Consider the following 16,400-nt stretch of genomic DNA (forward strand, 5'->3'; position numbering starts at 1 on the left):
CTAGCCAGAGCCAGGCACTCAATTTTTAAAGGAACTTTAAGAAATTCAGCCCTGCCCTGGCTCAGCGGTTAGAGCGTTGGCCTGCGGTACAGAGAGACCCGGGTTCAGTTCCCTCTAAGGGCACGTACCTCGGTTGCGGTTAGTCCCCGGCCCTGGTTGGGTCGTGTGGGTGGCAGCCACTGGATGTGTTTCTTTCACGTTGATGTTTCTATCTCTCTTCCTCTCTCTCCCTCCTGCTCTATCTGAATAAAAAATGGAAAAATGTCCTCTGGTGAGGATAAAAAAAAAAAAAAAAGAAATTCAGCCCTGATTGATGTGGCTTAGTTGGTAGGAGCATCATCCCATACACCAAAAAAGGTGGTGGGTTCTATTTCCAGTCAGGGCACATACCCGAGTTGCTATTTCTATCTCTGGTTAGGGCTTGTACAGGAAGCAACTGATCGATGTTTCTGTCTCTCAGAATCAATTAAAAACATAAAAAAAGCGATTCTGAAACTAAGATATTTAGTTTTTATAATGTCTATTGTATTTGCACCACAGAAGTGGCACTTGTTCCTTACTGGGATATACGAAATTTACATGTGATTGTATTTTTATATGACTCTGATGTGACTTATTTTTAGATTTTTCATGAAACTTTGCTTTTCCCTCTCTCCCTTGGTTATTATCTTGAATAAATTTATAGAAATGAGTATCATAATATTTTAAGAATCTGTAAGTAAAAACATTATTTATACCATTTTTCTGCTTAATTTCTTCTGAGCATATAAGAACCACTGAAATTAGCCAAACATAATTGTTGCTGAGATAAACATCTGATTTTGATAAGTATATTTAAGATTTATCAAAAATCATTTGATATATTGGCTACTGTTTTCATGGTTCTGTTCAAATTTATCTCATTACACCTGGTTCCTGAGATATTCCTGTATTTGTCTGTACTACATGGGTGGGATCTATCTTTAGAGGTCAGTCAATTGAGATACCCAGAACTGGTCCACTGCCAAGTTGTTCATAGAATATGTTACAGCTTTATCTTCTATGTATTTGATAGTTCATACTCAAATCAAGAAGTAGTTCTTTTGCTTTGTAGTTACATTAACTTTCAGTAATAGCTGCTCTGTTCTAAAATGCCTACTGTGTTCTTTGATCGCAGCAATAAATCGCACAGTTTACCTCAGTTGTAGTTCAGAAAGGCTTATCTGAGCAATCTGTATTCAGCTGTACACTTGGGCATTATGCGGCTTTTAATTTCCAAATCTGAGCTTTGGTGTTTGGATGGTTTGAATGTCTAGAATAATTGGTTACTTGATTCCCAAAAGTAGTAGTATAAATCTGAAATCAGTTTTAATAATTAGTTTATTCAAGTTGTGTTCTCACTTGATGGCTAGATAATAAAGCAAAGAGGAACATCATGACTATGGAAGTTTGTTACATTTTTGCTTGGAATTCATGAAGCCATGTGTTTTTATAACCAAACTGCCCTCAGAATTAAGGACATTTCTGACTTGTAGTGCTTTCTCCATTTATCTTAGAATATATGATGATCAATTTCCCTCTGTAGATAGTTTGTCTATTATTCTGACATCATGATTTAAGTTAGGATACCTGAGCACTACCCTCTGCTTTCAGAGTGTTGCTGCTCTTTAGTGGTAATTGTCTGAGTATACTGTTGCTCTGATTGTTTTTAAATCTCATTGAGATAGACTCCAGGTTGTTAATGTAAATCTTTTATGGCTTTGGCTGAATTTCTTGCAAAAGCTCTTGGTCTTGACAGCTGAGATCAGATGGCTGATCTCTCTTAATGGCACTTATATTTAAATTTTGTAGGCTGGGAGGCAGAACTACTTGGAACTGGTCTGTTTAATGCATGATGGCTTTAAATGCAGACTGTAAAAAATGGGCCACCTTGTAAAAATAAAATCTTAGTCTCTAGAGCTCACTCCCTTTCTTAGTTTAAACCAGTCCAAGATTTTAACTCTGTGGTTTTTTTCTTTTAACTCTCCATAGGGCCTGGTAATTTGAGGTAGAGGGAACTAATATGAACTTCACATTTTCATTTCAATTTAAATTCCAAGATTCTTTTATTCTCTAGAGCCAAAGTTTTTCAAGGGTTTTCATGAGGAGGTTATGACTGGAGGGGAAGAGTGCTGCCTCTTGGTCTTGAGTGACGACCCTGCCCTCTGCCCCTAGCTCAGAACTCAAAGCATTGTTGAATAGCACTAAAATGAGCTCAGTCCAAGACTTCAGCCAGATGGTCAATATAGGGCTTTTAAAGGAAGGGAAATGGTAAAAGAGTAATCTCAGAGGAACTCTTTTATGTTAAAGAACTGAGAAAATGAAGTCTTTCTGAAGCTAAGTGTAAATTATACCACCTTCTTTGGGAGCAAAAGCTGCTAAATGTAACAGAAGAAAATGACAGTGTAGGAAATCAAAGTTTAGGAACAAACTTCAAGTGTGGTTTTCTAATGCTTTATCCTCTCTTACTCCCCCTCAGGATCCATTGCCTCCTTTTCCTCCCCTTTCTCCCAAGTCTATTTGAAAGGGATTCTGATGGGCAATGGCAAAGGAAGGCAACTTTGGACAGAGTATAAATTAGGGCATAAGGTACCCTTTGTACAGGAATTATCTTAGACATGCTTTTGAAAACATACTTCTTTTTAGCCTTAGTAAGAAAATAATCAAAGGTATGATTTTTAAATCTTTGAGTTTAGTCTGCTTTTAGTAAAAATAAGGTATAATAAGGTATAGGTACCAAAATAAGCAAACTGCTTTTTCCCCCCTTGGTTTCTGCTTATAAGATTTACAGGTATTTAAAATAAACCCATGAAAAACAGAAATACTGCCCTAGGATTGGCTAAATAGTCAGAGCAATTACCTCTGGGCACCAAAATCCAACTGAGCTTGACTTTTGGAAATAAATTTGGCTAAGACTTCTTCCTCATTTAGTTGTATAAAGGTGTACATGAAATGATACTGACCTCTGCCAGAAACCCCAGGAATCCTGTTCAGTGATGTACTTGTAACGGTCATGAAAGAATTAAAATAACACAGATGTGGATTAATGTGAAAAAGTGGGCAAAACACAAAATTCTCTTTGTGTGGTTTCAGTGTGGCAGATCCTTTCAAATACTTTGGTGTACCACAATAATTAAAGTGTTTAAGAACATTAAGTTAAGATACCTAGAAAATAAAGCCAACAGTTGAATAACAAGAATGAACTATGTTTTATTTTTGAAAATTGGAATTAATGTAGGTTGCTATGGTGAAAATAGGTTGAAACATTTAACAGTAACTGTTTTGTGCAGCCCTAGAGATCAAAAACAGCAATGTAAATAGGCAGGTCTTTAAAGAATCATTCTCCCAGACATGTTTCATGTAAATGATTGCTAGAAAGGAAATGCATTTTCGTCAGTTCTATGCAAAGAAATTTTAATTGACTAGGTTTTGGCAGTGAGAATCTACAACGTAGCATTAATAACTCAAATTTAAAAATATTTGCTCATTGCTCGATTATGACTGTGTTCAAGAAACACTATTTTCAAACACAAATTAATCATTTTAAATAAACTTTTTTTACACATTTATGGCATCAATGAGTATGATCGTTTATTACATTTTACCTATAAAAAGTTGAACTGTTTTATATACTCTTTATGGAAACAGTGCACAGTCATAAATTAAAAGATGCAACTGTTTTGGATATTTTACTGGTGGTCCTGTGTTTTCTTGCCAGCAGTGCAGCTGTTTCAGGTTTCTCAGGATAACATATAAAAAGCTGTATGTACACTGCAGGTTTATGCCTGAATTGCCAAGCCAAAGATGGTATGACTCAACTTTCCCAGAAGCAAGTTGTACCAAAATGTGATGAATCAAAACAGCTAGTTGCACAGTGGTTTGTATTACCACTATGAAAACCAGTTCTCATTTATGATAGTTGGCTTGTGAAAGTTGACAGACATTCCTTTGTGGTACTTGAATTTTGCCATGGGTGAACAGCCATTGGAGCCAAGACTATGCTTTTCTTTTGAGGGTCTGAGGAAAAGAAAAAAGGTGATCCATTATCTGAGTAACGATAAAAACTAGATGGAAACTTGTATAAGGAATGAAACATTGCATTTCCAAGATATTTGTAAAAATATTATTCCCTTTTTACGTGTGTAATAATTACTGAGTTCCCAGGGATTTTATGCTGTACCAGGTTGATTTCTTTTAGATTTTCTAAGATGATTTAACACCTCGTTTCTTGTTCATCACAGTAAACAGTTTGACATTTTATTGTGTTCTGGAAGGTAATAAACAGATATGACCATGCAGTAGGTTTGGTGAATTCTTATTTAAATTCTGTGAGACCTAAAGTTCTATCAAGAGTTTGACAATGACTATTTAATAACAGTAGTCTCCAAAGTGGGATGCATCCCACTAGGGTATGTAAGATGGGATATAGGGAGGAATTATTGGAACTTTTATTAAGTATTTTTATCTCATCCTTTAAATACTTATATTATATATTTTAAAATACACTTATTATATTAGTATATTATATACTACTACTACATGTATATACTTTATAAATAAGTATACACATTTTGGTGATACCAGCTCAAATATTTTTTACTGCTATAAATATACTATGGAAAAAAGTATAGAGATCGTTACTCAATAAATATTAATTTCCCTTTTCCTTCCACTTTCCCCTTTCACCTTTGACAGAGAAGCAAAGAATTGAGTTAACACCTTGATTTGTGGCAATGTGAATAAATTATAGTCAATTCCAGGAGCTTATGCCGTGTCTTACTTTGACCACTTTTTCTATTTGGCCTCTTATATCGCCATATATTTTTTTAATCACACAAGCTTATTAAACATGGATACAAATGAAAAACAGACTTGTTATTATGTTAGAAATAATAAGTTGCTCATGCATCAAGACTTTGACACACAGGAAGTTTGAATGAATGAGTAGAAAAGTTTCCAAGTTATTAAAATGTTCTGGTGCCTGATTTATTCATTTGCCGTACCCGTAATTCTAAGGTGAGTGAAGCTCCTTTACTTCCTGAGGCCTGAAGAAACAATGTGGTTTCTTAAACTAGGCATTAAAGCAAGCTGGAAATATTTGTTTTCCAACAGTGCTGGTAGTCATGCTAACAAGTTGCCCTTCTTTGACTAGGGTTCTCCCACTTTTTCAGGACTGTTTGTCTACCTTTATCAAGGTAGAAAGTTTGAGTTGCTAAATAATTATGTGTGATTTGTCTTTTACACTGTCTTTTGAGATCAGTTCAATTCTTCTGTATTTACAAATTGGGACATTCTTTTAAACTCAGGCTCAGTCTCAGAGATTTCTTAGACATGTGATTTTCTAAGGTTTCCTTTCCTGTAAAGAAGGAGACAATATATTTTGTAATTTTGAAGCTACTAGTATGTTTTTTCCCTTCTTCCATTTGTTTTGTATTTGTTTCAGAACTACAGGTTGAACAAAAGTAGATTTACAGTTGTGAGTATGTGAAACAGTTTATTCTTAGGTTATTAATTATTGTATTATTTATTTGTATTACAACTGTAAACTTACTAGCCCACCCCTGTAAATGCTGAATAGGTAAGTCTTCCCCATCTCTAATTCCTTAATAACAGGAATAGAGTTCAGTGTGCAGATGTGTATAATACAAGAATCTTCCAAGGTCATTCTCTATTCTGATATCCTTTTGACAATGAGTACAACTTTTTATTCATGTAGATTTACTCTTCTCTCACAATTTGATTATATTTTAATCTAATTGGTTTGGGCAATTTCAGTTATATGAAGTAGGAAAGATAGAAAATAGAGACCAAAGCTCAAAACTTTCAAGGTTTTTAAAAATGTAATGAATGATAAAGAATCGGATTAGTTGCATGAGGACTCAATTGTTATGTAATATTTAGCAGTAAAACTTTAAAAGATAGTGACTGGCAATGGGTCCATTTTCATCCAAGGAGGTCCTACAAATCACCTCCAAGAATGCTTTCAAATAAATTTGAACAAAAGTAACCTTTTTAAAAGAAAACAAGAAAAAGAAAAATATAAATTTTCATAGGGTAGTAGGCAATATCACACTCATATAAAGCAAATGAAAGAAAGAAGAAAAAGAATGGAGAGCAGAACTTAGAACAGTATTCATAAAAGAAGACTTAAGTAAATAGACGTAAAGACTTTGCCCAAATAGACGTAAAAATAGTGAAGCAGTCAAACCAAAGATCCTTGGTTTTGTAATGAAGACAGAAACAGAGTGTGGTTGTCCTAAGCTCTGTGCTTTAAGGGTTCATCATTATAAATAAATCCTCTGTAAATTAAATATAGGTCTGAAGAGCTTATAAAATGTCAAAGGTCCTGCCACATCATTTGAAAATGACTTCTCTAAAAATACAATACTAGTTCGGAAATAATACTTTTATTTTTAAAAATTCTAGTAGTACACCCAGGCATTGGCCCTGTAGGCCATTTTCTAACTGGCATGAAGGCAGCACCTTTTCCTGAGGGGTCCCCGGGATAGGAAGCCTCAGGGCTTCCAAGGGGTGCAGATAGAAGAATCTTGCCAGGGCTGCAAGAAGATAGCACCTCGGATTGGAGTAGGGCCGGCACCAAGCTGGGGAGAGGCCCAACAACAACCCCCTCCCCCCCAGGCACCGAGGAATCTCCAGGAGAATCCTCACTGCCACCACAGCCACCCAGAGCGGGGGAGGAGGGGGTTGTCCTGGAACGAAGCCCTGGTGGTCTGGGCTGAGCGGCCCACACCACAGTGCAAAGCCTAAGGCCGAATCCCATTTTCTCAGCCCTGAGTTCCTGGACTTCCAAAGGTGGGTGGCTTCGCCAGGTGGAGCGCCGGCCCCCTTAGGAACGAAGGCCCAGGACATGTCTGTGAACCTCACGGGAGAAAGAGGGGAAATGTACTGCTTCCCACCTTCTGCCTGGCCAGGATGAAACTAAACCTATGTGTGGTGGGAGAGGGGAGGGCCAGGCGCACGCAGGCTCCGGGGGCTCCGGCTTCCGGTCATCTGGACGCAGAGTCTAACCTAGGAGTGGAGGCACCCCAGGGGGCAGCTGTGTTCTCTGCTGCTGATTGTGGCCCAGCTAGGCCTTGGGTGTGGCACTGGATCCAAGGCAGCCTTGGCGCCATGGAGGAGCCTGGGACTGCCCCTCAGCCATACTTGGGTCTGGTCCTGGAAAAGCTACCCAGGTTTGTGGCAGCATTGCCTAAAGATATGAGAAAAGGTCCTAATCTCTTTGGTTTTCCATGGGAGATGCTGATAATGTGCTGCTGCTGTTGGATTATTTTTGTGTAGTTTTCTATCGATTAGAAGCTGGCTTTATGTGGAAAAAGAAAAAGCTTGCTGTAGAACTTTTTACACTAATTAAAGAAAAATGTAAACTGTGTGAAAAACTTAGCCTCGTACAAAAAGAGTATGAAGGCTTAGAATCATTAAAGATCCAGCTTTGAGAAGGAGGCAATCTGTGAAAAGCTGAAATGTTCCAAATTGGAATTTGAGGAAGAAATACTCTTTCTAGAAAAAGAATTAAAGGAAAAGAAATCTAAACATTCTGAACAAGATGAATTGATGGTGGATATTTCAAAAAAGGATACAGTCCCTAGAAGATGAATCAGAATCACTCAAATCACAACTAGCTGAAGCCAAAACAACCTTCAAAGTATTTCAGATAAACAAAGCTATAAAAGATGCTTTGAATGAAAATTCCCAACTTCAGGAAAGCCAGAAATAGCTTTTACAAGAAGCTGAAGAAAGGAAAGACTAAATGAGTAAACTGAATAAAAAGAAAATAACATTTGAAGACTCCAAAGTATATGCAAAATAAGTTCTATGTGATAAAAGAATATCAGATCAAGTCTCTGATGGAATGCTTGCTAAAGATGAAAGATTGGGTAGCTGTGCTTGGAGAAAATTTAACGGATGATAACTTGGAATTGGAAATGAAGAATGGTTCAGAAAATGGTTCACTCTTAGATAATCAACCAAAAGGAGCTTTGAAGAAGCTGGTTTCATGCTGCTAAGTTAAAGGCTTCTTTAAAAACCCTAAAAGGAGAGCCCGGCCATTGTGGCTCGATTCCCAGTCAAGGGCATGTACCTCAGTTGCAGGTTCGATCCTTGGCCCCCATTGGGGTCGTGTGGGAGGTAACCAGTCAATGTTTGTCTCTCTTATATCAGCATTTCTCGCTCCCTTTCCCTTTCTCCCTCCCACTCTATCTAAAAATCAATGGGAAAATATCCTGAGGTAAGGATTTAAAAAAAAATTATTGAAAGGAAATGAACATCTTGAAAACAAAAGCTTTATCACAAATTTAAAGACTAAACTGTATCAAGAAAATGAAATCATACTTCTTAGGAAATTGTCAGTAGAAGAAAACTACCAGTTAGAGAAAGAGGAAAAACTTTATAAAGCAGGTGAAAAGATCAGCCATGCAGCTGAAGAGCTGACCTATAGAAAGCAAGCCAAAGATCTTGAAGAATTGGAGGGAGCCATTCATTCTCATCGAGGGTAGATTATTTCCCCTGAAATAAAAGCACATGATAATTGGTTGGCAGCTCAGACTGCTGAAGGGGAATCCTCAATGATTTAAAGAAAGAAAATTCCTACCTCAGACAAAAATTAACTGAAACAGACTTAAATTTGATGAACTTTCTAAAAATATGTATTAATTTTTATCCTCACTCAAGGAACTTTTTTTTTGCATTTATCTTCAGACACAGTGGGAGGGAGAGAGGGGGGAAGAGAGAGAGAGAAACATCGATGTGAGAGAGAGACACACATGACCCCAACAGGGCCAAAAACAGCAGCAACTGAGGTACATGCCCTTAGTGGGAACCGAACCCAGGACTCTCTGGTCCACAGTCCGACGCTCTAACCGCTGAACCAAACCAGCCAGGGCTAAATTTGAAGTTTTAGAAAAGATTTTTTATGCACTTGATGTTCCAAATACAGCAGAGAGCATTCCCCATATGTTCACTCACCATTAGGTTGATCTTCATCTGAAATGAGAGCTTTTCTCTCACCAGATGTACATTTCAAAACAAAATTCCTCTTTAAAATTAGAATCCACTTGCCTGGCCGGTGTGGCTCAGTGGTTGAGCATCGACCCATGCACCAAGAGGTCACCGGTTCGATTCCCAGTCAGGGCACATGCCCAGGTTGTGGGCCAAATCTCCCGTAGGGGTATGCAGGAGGCGGCCAATTGATGTTCTCTCTCCCTTTCCCTTCCCCTCTCTCTGAAATCAATAAAGAAAAAAAATTTTTTAATAAGTAAATAAAATTTGAATCCACTTGTCGACATAAATGTCCTAACCTGTAAGAATTTTTATGAGTTTATTTGAGCCAAACTGACAATTGCTGGAAAGCAAAAAGCTCAATGGATTGAGAAAATGCTCCAGAGACTGGCAGTTTTGCAACTTATTTTATACATTACAATCAAAGAAAAAGGTAGGCATAAGGGAGGGCTTATATGAAGTCCATTGGTGATGGATTAGGGAGGCGGGAAAAAGCAAAACCGGAGAAATCTCTGGGATTGGATAAAAAGTAAACTGAATAGCGCATACTTCTTTTACATTGGTGAGTATAGGATAGTTAACAGCCAACAGTTAACATAATAACAATGAGGGGTTTGTGGTTTCTGCTCTGGTGGGAGATTGTACTGGGAGAGGTCTGGAAAAAGGAAAACTACCCTGACATTCCTATGTTATAATAGATGCAAAAAGACAATAGACAGTTAAGGTAAAAATTGATCTTTGTCAAGGAAGAGACCAGCCTAGCACAGGACTACCCGCCATGACTTGCTTTTAATTAGGATGTTTTAATTTCAGACCATCCTGTGTGGTTACTTTTGTCTCTGAGTTTGTAAGTCCGCCATGCAGGCCTCCCCTGAGCTTGTCTGGTTTAGTATGTGGTCCCTTTTTGTCCACAGCTTTACTATTGCTTTTTAAAATGTTACCAGTTTTTATGTGCTTTCTATATTAATGCTACATTTTTGTTTTGTTTTAGGTATTTAAACCATGTCAGAGCTGCTTCTCCACAGGACCTTGCAGGAGGCTATACATCTTCTCTTGCTTGTCACAGAGCACTACAGGATGCATTCAGTGGGCTTTTCTGGCAGGCCAGTTAACCTTTAGTTCTCCTTTATAAGATTTGGACCTGGGAGCAGAACTAGGGAACTAACTAAAGTAAAGCAGACTTGTAAAATTGTAGCCGCATGCAGCTGCACAACAACAGTACTAGTAGCACAGCAGCTGTGTTCAGGTGTTTATAAAGAGTAAATTTCAGAACTAAGCCAAGCAATATAATGGATATATATTTGTGTGAACAGATTTATTTTTTACTTATATTTTTTTGAGAGATTGAAGCTGGAAGCCTCATCTGAAAGAAGATATGAATAATTTACCTATGTATATTTGAGGTTGACAGACTTGTAAAATCTTTTAAAAATAAAGCTAGACTTTTGTGGTTTTTCTCTTATTATAGTGTTTTACTTGAACACATTATAAAATGCCATTTTGAATACAGTGTTTAGTGTTAATATCCAGGTCTATTATTTCTTCTCATAAAATGTTTCTTTTTTTCCCCCCAATGTCGTCTTTTTTTTTTTTTTCTTATCCTCATTCGAGGACATTTTTTCATATTTTGTTCAGATAGAGTGGGAGGGAGAGAGAGGAGGAGAGAGAGAGAAACATCGAAGTGAAAGGGACACATCGAGTGGCTGCCACCCACACGACCAACCAGGGCCGGGGACAAACTGCAACTGAGGTACGTGCCCTTAGCGGGAACCGAACCCGGGTCTCTCTGGACTGCAGGCTGATGCTCTAACTGCTGAGCCAAACCGGTGAAGGCCCAATGTCTTCTTAATACCAGTCCAGACAAGTGGATATATTTCCTTGTACCATCAAGTTATGGCAAGTAAAACCTGACCTATGATAATGTCACTCTTAAAAGAACTCAGTGCCTGTTTTGAGCAGTGGAAAGTGAGACAAACCTTGATCAAGGTGTTATAGTTCCTAGCTGTGAGCCACACTTAAGATAAACTAGAGGAGTATTAACCTGCTTTAATGACAAATTCAAAGATGTAAGTTAATAAAATTTAATACTTAAATGATGCCTTTCACCTCAAAAGTGAACTCATTTTATGATGAAACCTTGGAGACTGGAATGGATAATTTTAAATAAAATTTCCCTATGAGACTCTGATGTAGTTTCTGTTGAAACTTCAAAGGCTTTTAGTATACCCAGGGTTTTGCTTAAAAAGTTTGGATGTGGACAGGATGGATGTTTGTAGAATCTCAACAGTGTATGACTATTACATAGACCACTGGGTATGGGACATAGTTTCTTAAGCAAATTAAGGGATTTCCTATCAAATCTCCATTACAACAGATGTTAATTTTATGGGTGGAAAGTTATGTGAAACAAGATTGGTTACATCAGGGAGAAATATCCTTATGTAACTACTCTATCTTATTTGACTAAGCAGGTAATAATTTCAGGAGTTACGTTTTCATCTTCACCGTACTGTACTTCTCTCTCTCTTTGATAATTGAAAAAACCAAGGCATTGAATATCTGAGTAGGCCAAAATCATATACACAAGTTAGTAAAAAGCCAGAATTAGAAAACAGATTTTTCATTTTGTTTTGAAGTCTAGTTTTATCTATATTCTTACCAGTCTGCATCCTGTTTCTCACATCTATTGGTATTCCCCAACCAAGGATTAGCATTTTCAGTAAAGTCTATAAATCTCTTTAAAGAACAGTGAGAACTTTGGACCCTATAGTTAAGTTTGCTCTGTCTACTCAGCTGACAGGTATCCTGTTTTTTAAAAAGAAACACTATTACTAGTTCTTAGTGCCTTGTATAATGTATTTACATGGAATTAACTAATTAATAGAACATTTCAAAAGCTTTTAAAACTTTTTTGAGCCTACCTTATTATTGTGGGAATTTCCTGCATTTGATTTGGCAAATAAATTCCAAAACTTCTATATGTTTGTAAATATTTTGCTCTTACAATTGCCATGTTTTTATTCAATAGGCAGAATTTAGAAGTTGTTAAATGATCCTTTTGGATCAAGGGGAATGGTGAAAGATAACCTAATGACAACAATTCACTAAATAACAGAAATATTCTAAATTGATGAGGTTGTTCCCAGTCCTTCTAGTGCTTTCCTCTCTGACACAAAAGGTTGCACAAGTCTTTAATTTCCACGAATTAAGCCTTTCAACAATTTACAACACTACCACAGAAATGACAGCTAACAACTGTTGAGCATGTGCCAAGCACCATGCTTCCTGCTTTGCACATTTTCTAATTTTCACAACAGTGCTAGTATTATTTTCCCCACTTTAACAGATGGAGAAGCTGAGGTATAGAAAGGGTAAGTAACTTGCCAGAGGTCAACACAACTTTACAATAGCGGAATTTGGATTTGAATCCAGTGGTCATACTCTAGAGTCCATGCTGTAGAAATGACTATCAGGCTCAAACTTACAAACAACAGCTATGTAAAGTCATCTGATAGAAAACTTCATTCGACTTCAAGAAATTTTATAGATCAAGTATCAATTTTTTTTATGAGTTATAAATGACATCAACTAACCTTGATATCCTTGAGAATTTAAAGAAATTCATTATGTAGAACATGACTGACTATTAACTACCCTACTCCCTTTTAAGCAGGTATTAAGGGTATTGAATACATTTACATCATAGTTGGGGTGCATTATTACTTAGTATTCCTTAATTTCATTCAATAAATATTTGATCTAAGCTTCTTTTAGAAGTTATCTTTAGGCTGTCAACAGGTGGTGAGATAACCATTTCAAATTAAGCCCTGATCCTGGGAGGGCAGGGAGGGGAAAAAAAATTAGAAGTCTCAAACTAGCAATCTCTGGCTGAATTAGCCTTCAAGCTCTTGCAGAGGATAGGTTGGGTTGAGTTTCAAAACAATTTCATGTGCTTTTAGATAAGGAATAAAGGCTCCAAGTCATTACTTCCCTACACTTCTTATCATTTATTGTCTTCATCTACTTATATAACCTGCCTGGCTTCTGAAGGCATTTAAGTTTGTAATTAATGACTTGGATCAAGGGTCCTCAAATTTTTTCTGTAGGGCTATATAGTAATTATATTGGGTTTTGTAGGCTAAGAGGCAACATCGAGGACATAAAGTAGGTACTTATAAGAGATAAATTGCCACATTTTCTTAATTAACAAAATTCCAAACATAATTGAATATATTTTTTGTAATGCCTTTTCTTTGGGAATAAACATTTTCTTTAATTGGGGTTCTAACAGTTTCCTATCATTAAAATCAATTGTAAATGATCACCTGTTAATGGTTATCTGTAATAAGGTTTTACACATTTCACCTTTAAAAAAAAGTCTTTTCACACAGATACTGCCTAATGCTGATATCAGTCCAGAAGTGTAAGATTCGAAGCATATTCATCACTTGGAAGGCATTTGCCTTTTAGCATGTCATTACATAGCACATTATTCACTTTCAATTGACGATTAGGTAGAAGCTCAATTGTAGTTAAAAGGATTTTGAAATATGGAAATTTCCTTTGTATTTACATCAAGGTCCCAAAAATGCTGAACTCAGAAAGTATATTCACTGGTAATTTGTGTGAGAAGGGAGATCTTGTTTCTTGTTTTAATTATTTGTTGTTGTTGTTAATCCTCACCCAAGGATATTTTCCCATTGATTTTTAGTTAGAGTGGGAGGGAGGGGGAGGGAGAGAGAGAGACAGACAGACAGACAGACAGACAGACAGACAGACATCAGTTGGGGCTAAGGATCGAACCTGCAGCCCAGGTACATGCACTTGACTGTAAGTTGAATCTGTGACCCTTTGGTTCATAGGCTGATGCTCTAACCACTGAACAAAATGGTCTTGGGCTTAATTTTTTTAAGACATTTTTTTTTCTATTTTTTGTTCAGATAGAGTGTGGGAGGGAGAGAGAGAGAGAAACATCGACGTGCAAGGGACACGTCGAGTGGTTGCCACCCACACGACCCAACCAGGGCGGGGGACAAACTGCAACCGAGGTACATGCCCTTAGCGGGAACTGAACCCGGGTCTCTCAGGACCGCAGGTCGACGCTCTAACCGCTGAGCCAAACTGGCCAGGGCAAGACATTTTTTTTAATTGGGTTTTTTTTTTTTTGAGAGGGGGAGGGAAAGAGAAACATTGATTTGTTGTTCCACTTATTTACGCAGTCTTTGGTTGATTCTTATATGTGCCCTGATTGGGGATTGAACCCATCACCTTGATGTATCAGGATAACATTTTAACCAACTGAGCTACCTGACTAGGGCTCTTGTTTTAATTTTTGATAGCATGAAAAATGTACAACACAGGATAATGTGATTCAAATGTCTGTCATTGACATGGCTAATGCAGTATATTTCACATGAAAGTTATGCTTGCCTTGTAATTGTAAGTTGAAAATCTTTAAGAAATATTATCTTTAGCAAAAGCTACTTTCCAAAGCTGTTCAGTGTTCTAAAAAACAGTGTTTAAGGGTAATTCTTCTTGTTAAGAAAAATTTCAGTCTTAACCCTGATCTAAAAAAAATTATAGTCATACTTTACAATTGCTAAATAAATCAAACCTAGGTCAAGCAAGTTAGAAAATTCAGCTTCAATTTCTGACAAAATTCAAGGACTACAGAATGGTTCAAATCCATGAAAACAAGTGAAGTTTTCTATTAACACTACTGGTTCAGTAACATATGATAAAATTTTTTTCTGCAAGGTACATGCTGGTAAAGATAGTGAATCACTGTAGGTTTTAAACACCTTACATTTTCACAAGCTTTGTAAATTTCTCCAACTAGGTCTTAACCACCATCCACTATAACATCTTAGGAGATTCCACCTCAGATTGTACAGAATTAGTTTTCTCAACTTCTTTCAAAATATTCACCAGATGTTCCATGCAGAGTATTCAGGGGCTAATTCTTTAGTAGCTTCAAACTCAGCATTAATGCCTCAAATAAACAAGAACTGAGCAGTATTATTAGTAACATCTATCAACTCATCAAGTGTCAAAGAACCACTTGGTCTTATTTATCTTTTTGACTATTGATATTGCTCCCAATGATCTCAAGTCTGAGCAGCTGTTCTTGCCAAAAGGCCAATAGGCTTAAAAAGTTTACTTTCTCTGGACACATTTCTTTGGATGCTGTATTCAAAAACAATTAATTCACAATTATTGGATTAATTAAATAGCTGACCTTGCTTGGCTTACAAGTCACTTGGACATTTACTTTGGTTGCAGCCTTGTTTTCATTTTTAATTGTGAAGAAATTATGCTATATTTCTAGTTTAAATTTCTAATTTTTCTGATAGTAGGTTGTCTGAGAGTTAGAAATACTGAGATGAGTACTACTTCTGATAATGTCAGTATATATTGGATTTTAGTGCAGGTATAGGTGTTTTGTTATCTAATTCAATTATCAGAATAATTCACACTCCACTGTGCCATAAAAGCACATTAGAAGTTCACTTTTCTTGTTCTGAAATGATGGATATACACTGGTAATAAAATAAAATGTTATAGGTTGGTGATATACATAGCACTGAAAATGCTGTTGAATTATTACAGTGTCACTGATTTGTAGTGTGCTGAACACAAGTATGAAGTGATGAGAATTACATCCCATTGTGTTATAACTACTCAACCCTCCTGTTACCATGAAAGCAGCCATAGTCAGGGTGTAAACAAATGAGCATGGTGTAGTCAAATAAAACTTTATTTATGGGCACTGAAAGTCAAATTTCATGTCACAAAATATTATTTTGATTCTTTACCAACCATATAAAAATGTAAGAACCATTTTCAAGCTGCTTGCCACCTTGGTGGTAGGCCAGATTTGGCCTGCCTGACGTGGTTTGCATATTCCTGATCTAAATAATCTAATTTTTGTTATTTTTTAGTGATAGTATAAGAGTACTATATAAAGCTTAGCTACAGTCTTCAGCTAAGGATAACTGTAAAGTGATATTAGTGCTTTCCTAGTTAGCACTCAATTACCCTGACTTCAAAAACTATTTTCCCAAGAGATACATATTTAATTTTTAAAATTTATTTTTTGTTACAGATGTTTCTTCTTTTTCCCCCATTGAAATCCTCCTTACGCCTCCTCCCCCCCCCCCCCCCCCCCAGCATTGTTGTCTGTGTTCATTGCTTATATGCATAAGTTCTTTGGTTTATCTCTTCCCTCCCTCTGCCCCCTCCTCTGAAGTCTGTCAGTCTGAACCTTACTTCTATGTCTCTGGGTCTATTTTGTTCGAGACCGACATATTTAAATAATTTAAATTATAAAATTATAATTATGTAGTATAATTTAGGTAATTTAGTTT

The 16,400-nt window shown here is 36.8% G+C and overlaps 1 protein-coding gene across 1 annotated transcript in view; it reads left to right on the plus strand.

The window, feature by feature from the left end:
- MNAT1 (MNAT1 component of CDK activating kinase) overlaps positions 1-10,479 on the plus strand; it is a 232,655-nt gene extending 222,176 nt beyond the window's left edge. Inside the window, exon 8 of the mRNA XM_036278045.1 lies at positions 10,025-10,479. Within this exon, the coding sequence (XP_036133938.1) occupies positions 10,025-10,145 (121 nt within the window). The 3' untranslated portion in view covers positions 10,146-10,479. The remainder of the gene's footprint in view (positions 1-10,024) is intronic.
- The last annotated feature ends 5,921 nt before the right edge of the window (positions 10,480-16,400 follow it).

The sequence above is a fragment of the Molossus molossus genome, unplaced genomic scaffold, assembly GCF_014108415.1.
Source record: "Molossus molossus isolate mMolMol1 unplaced genomic scaffold, mMolMol1.p scaffold_m16_p_1, whole genome shotgun sequence".
NCBI lineage: Eukaryota > Metazoa > Chordata > Mammalia > Chiroptera > Molossidae > Molossus > Molossus molossus.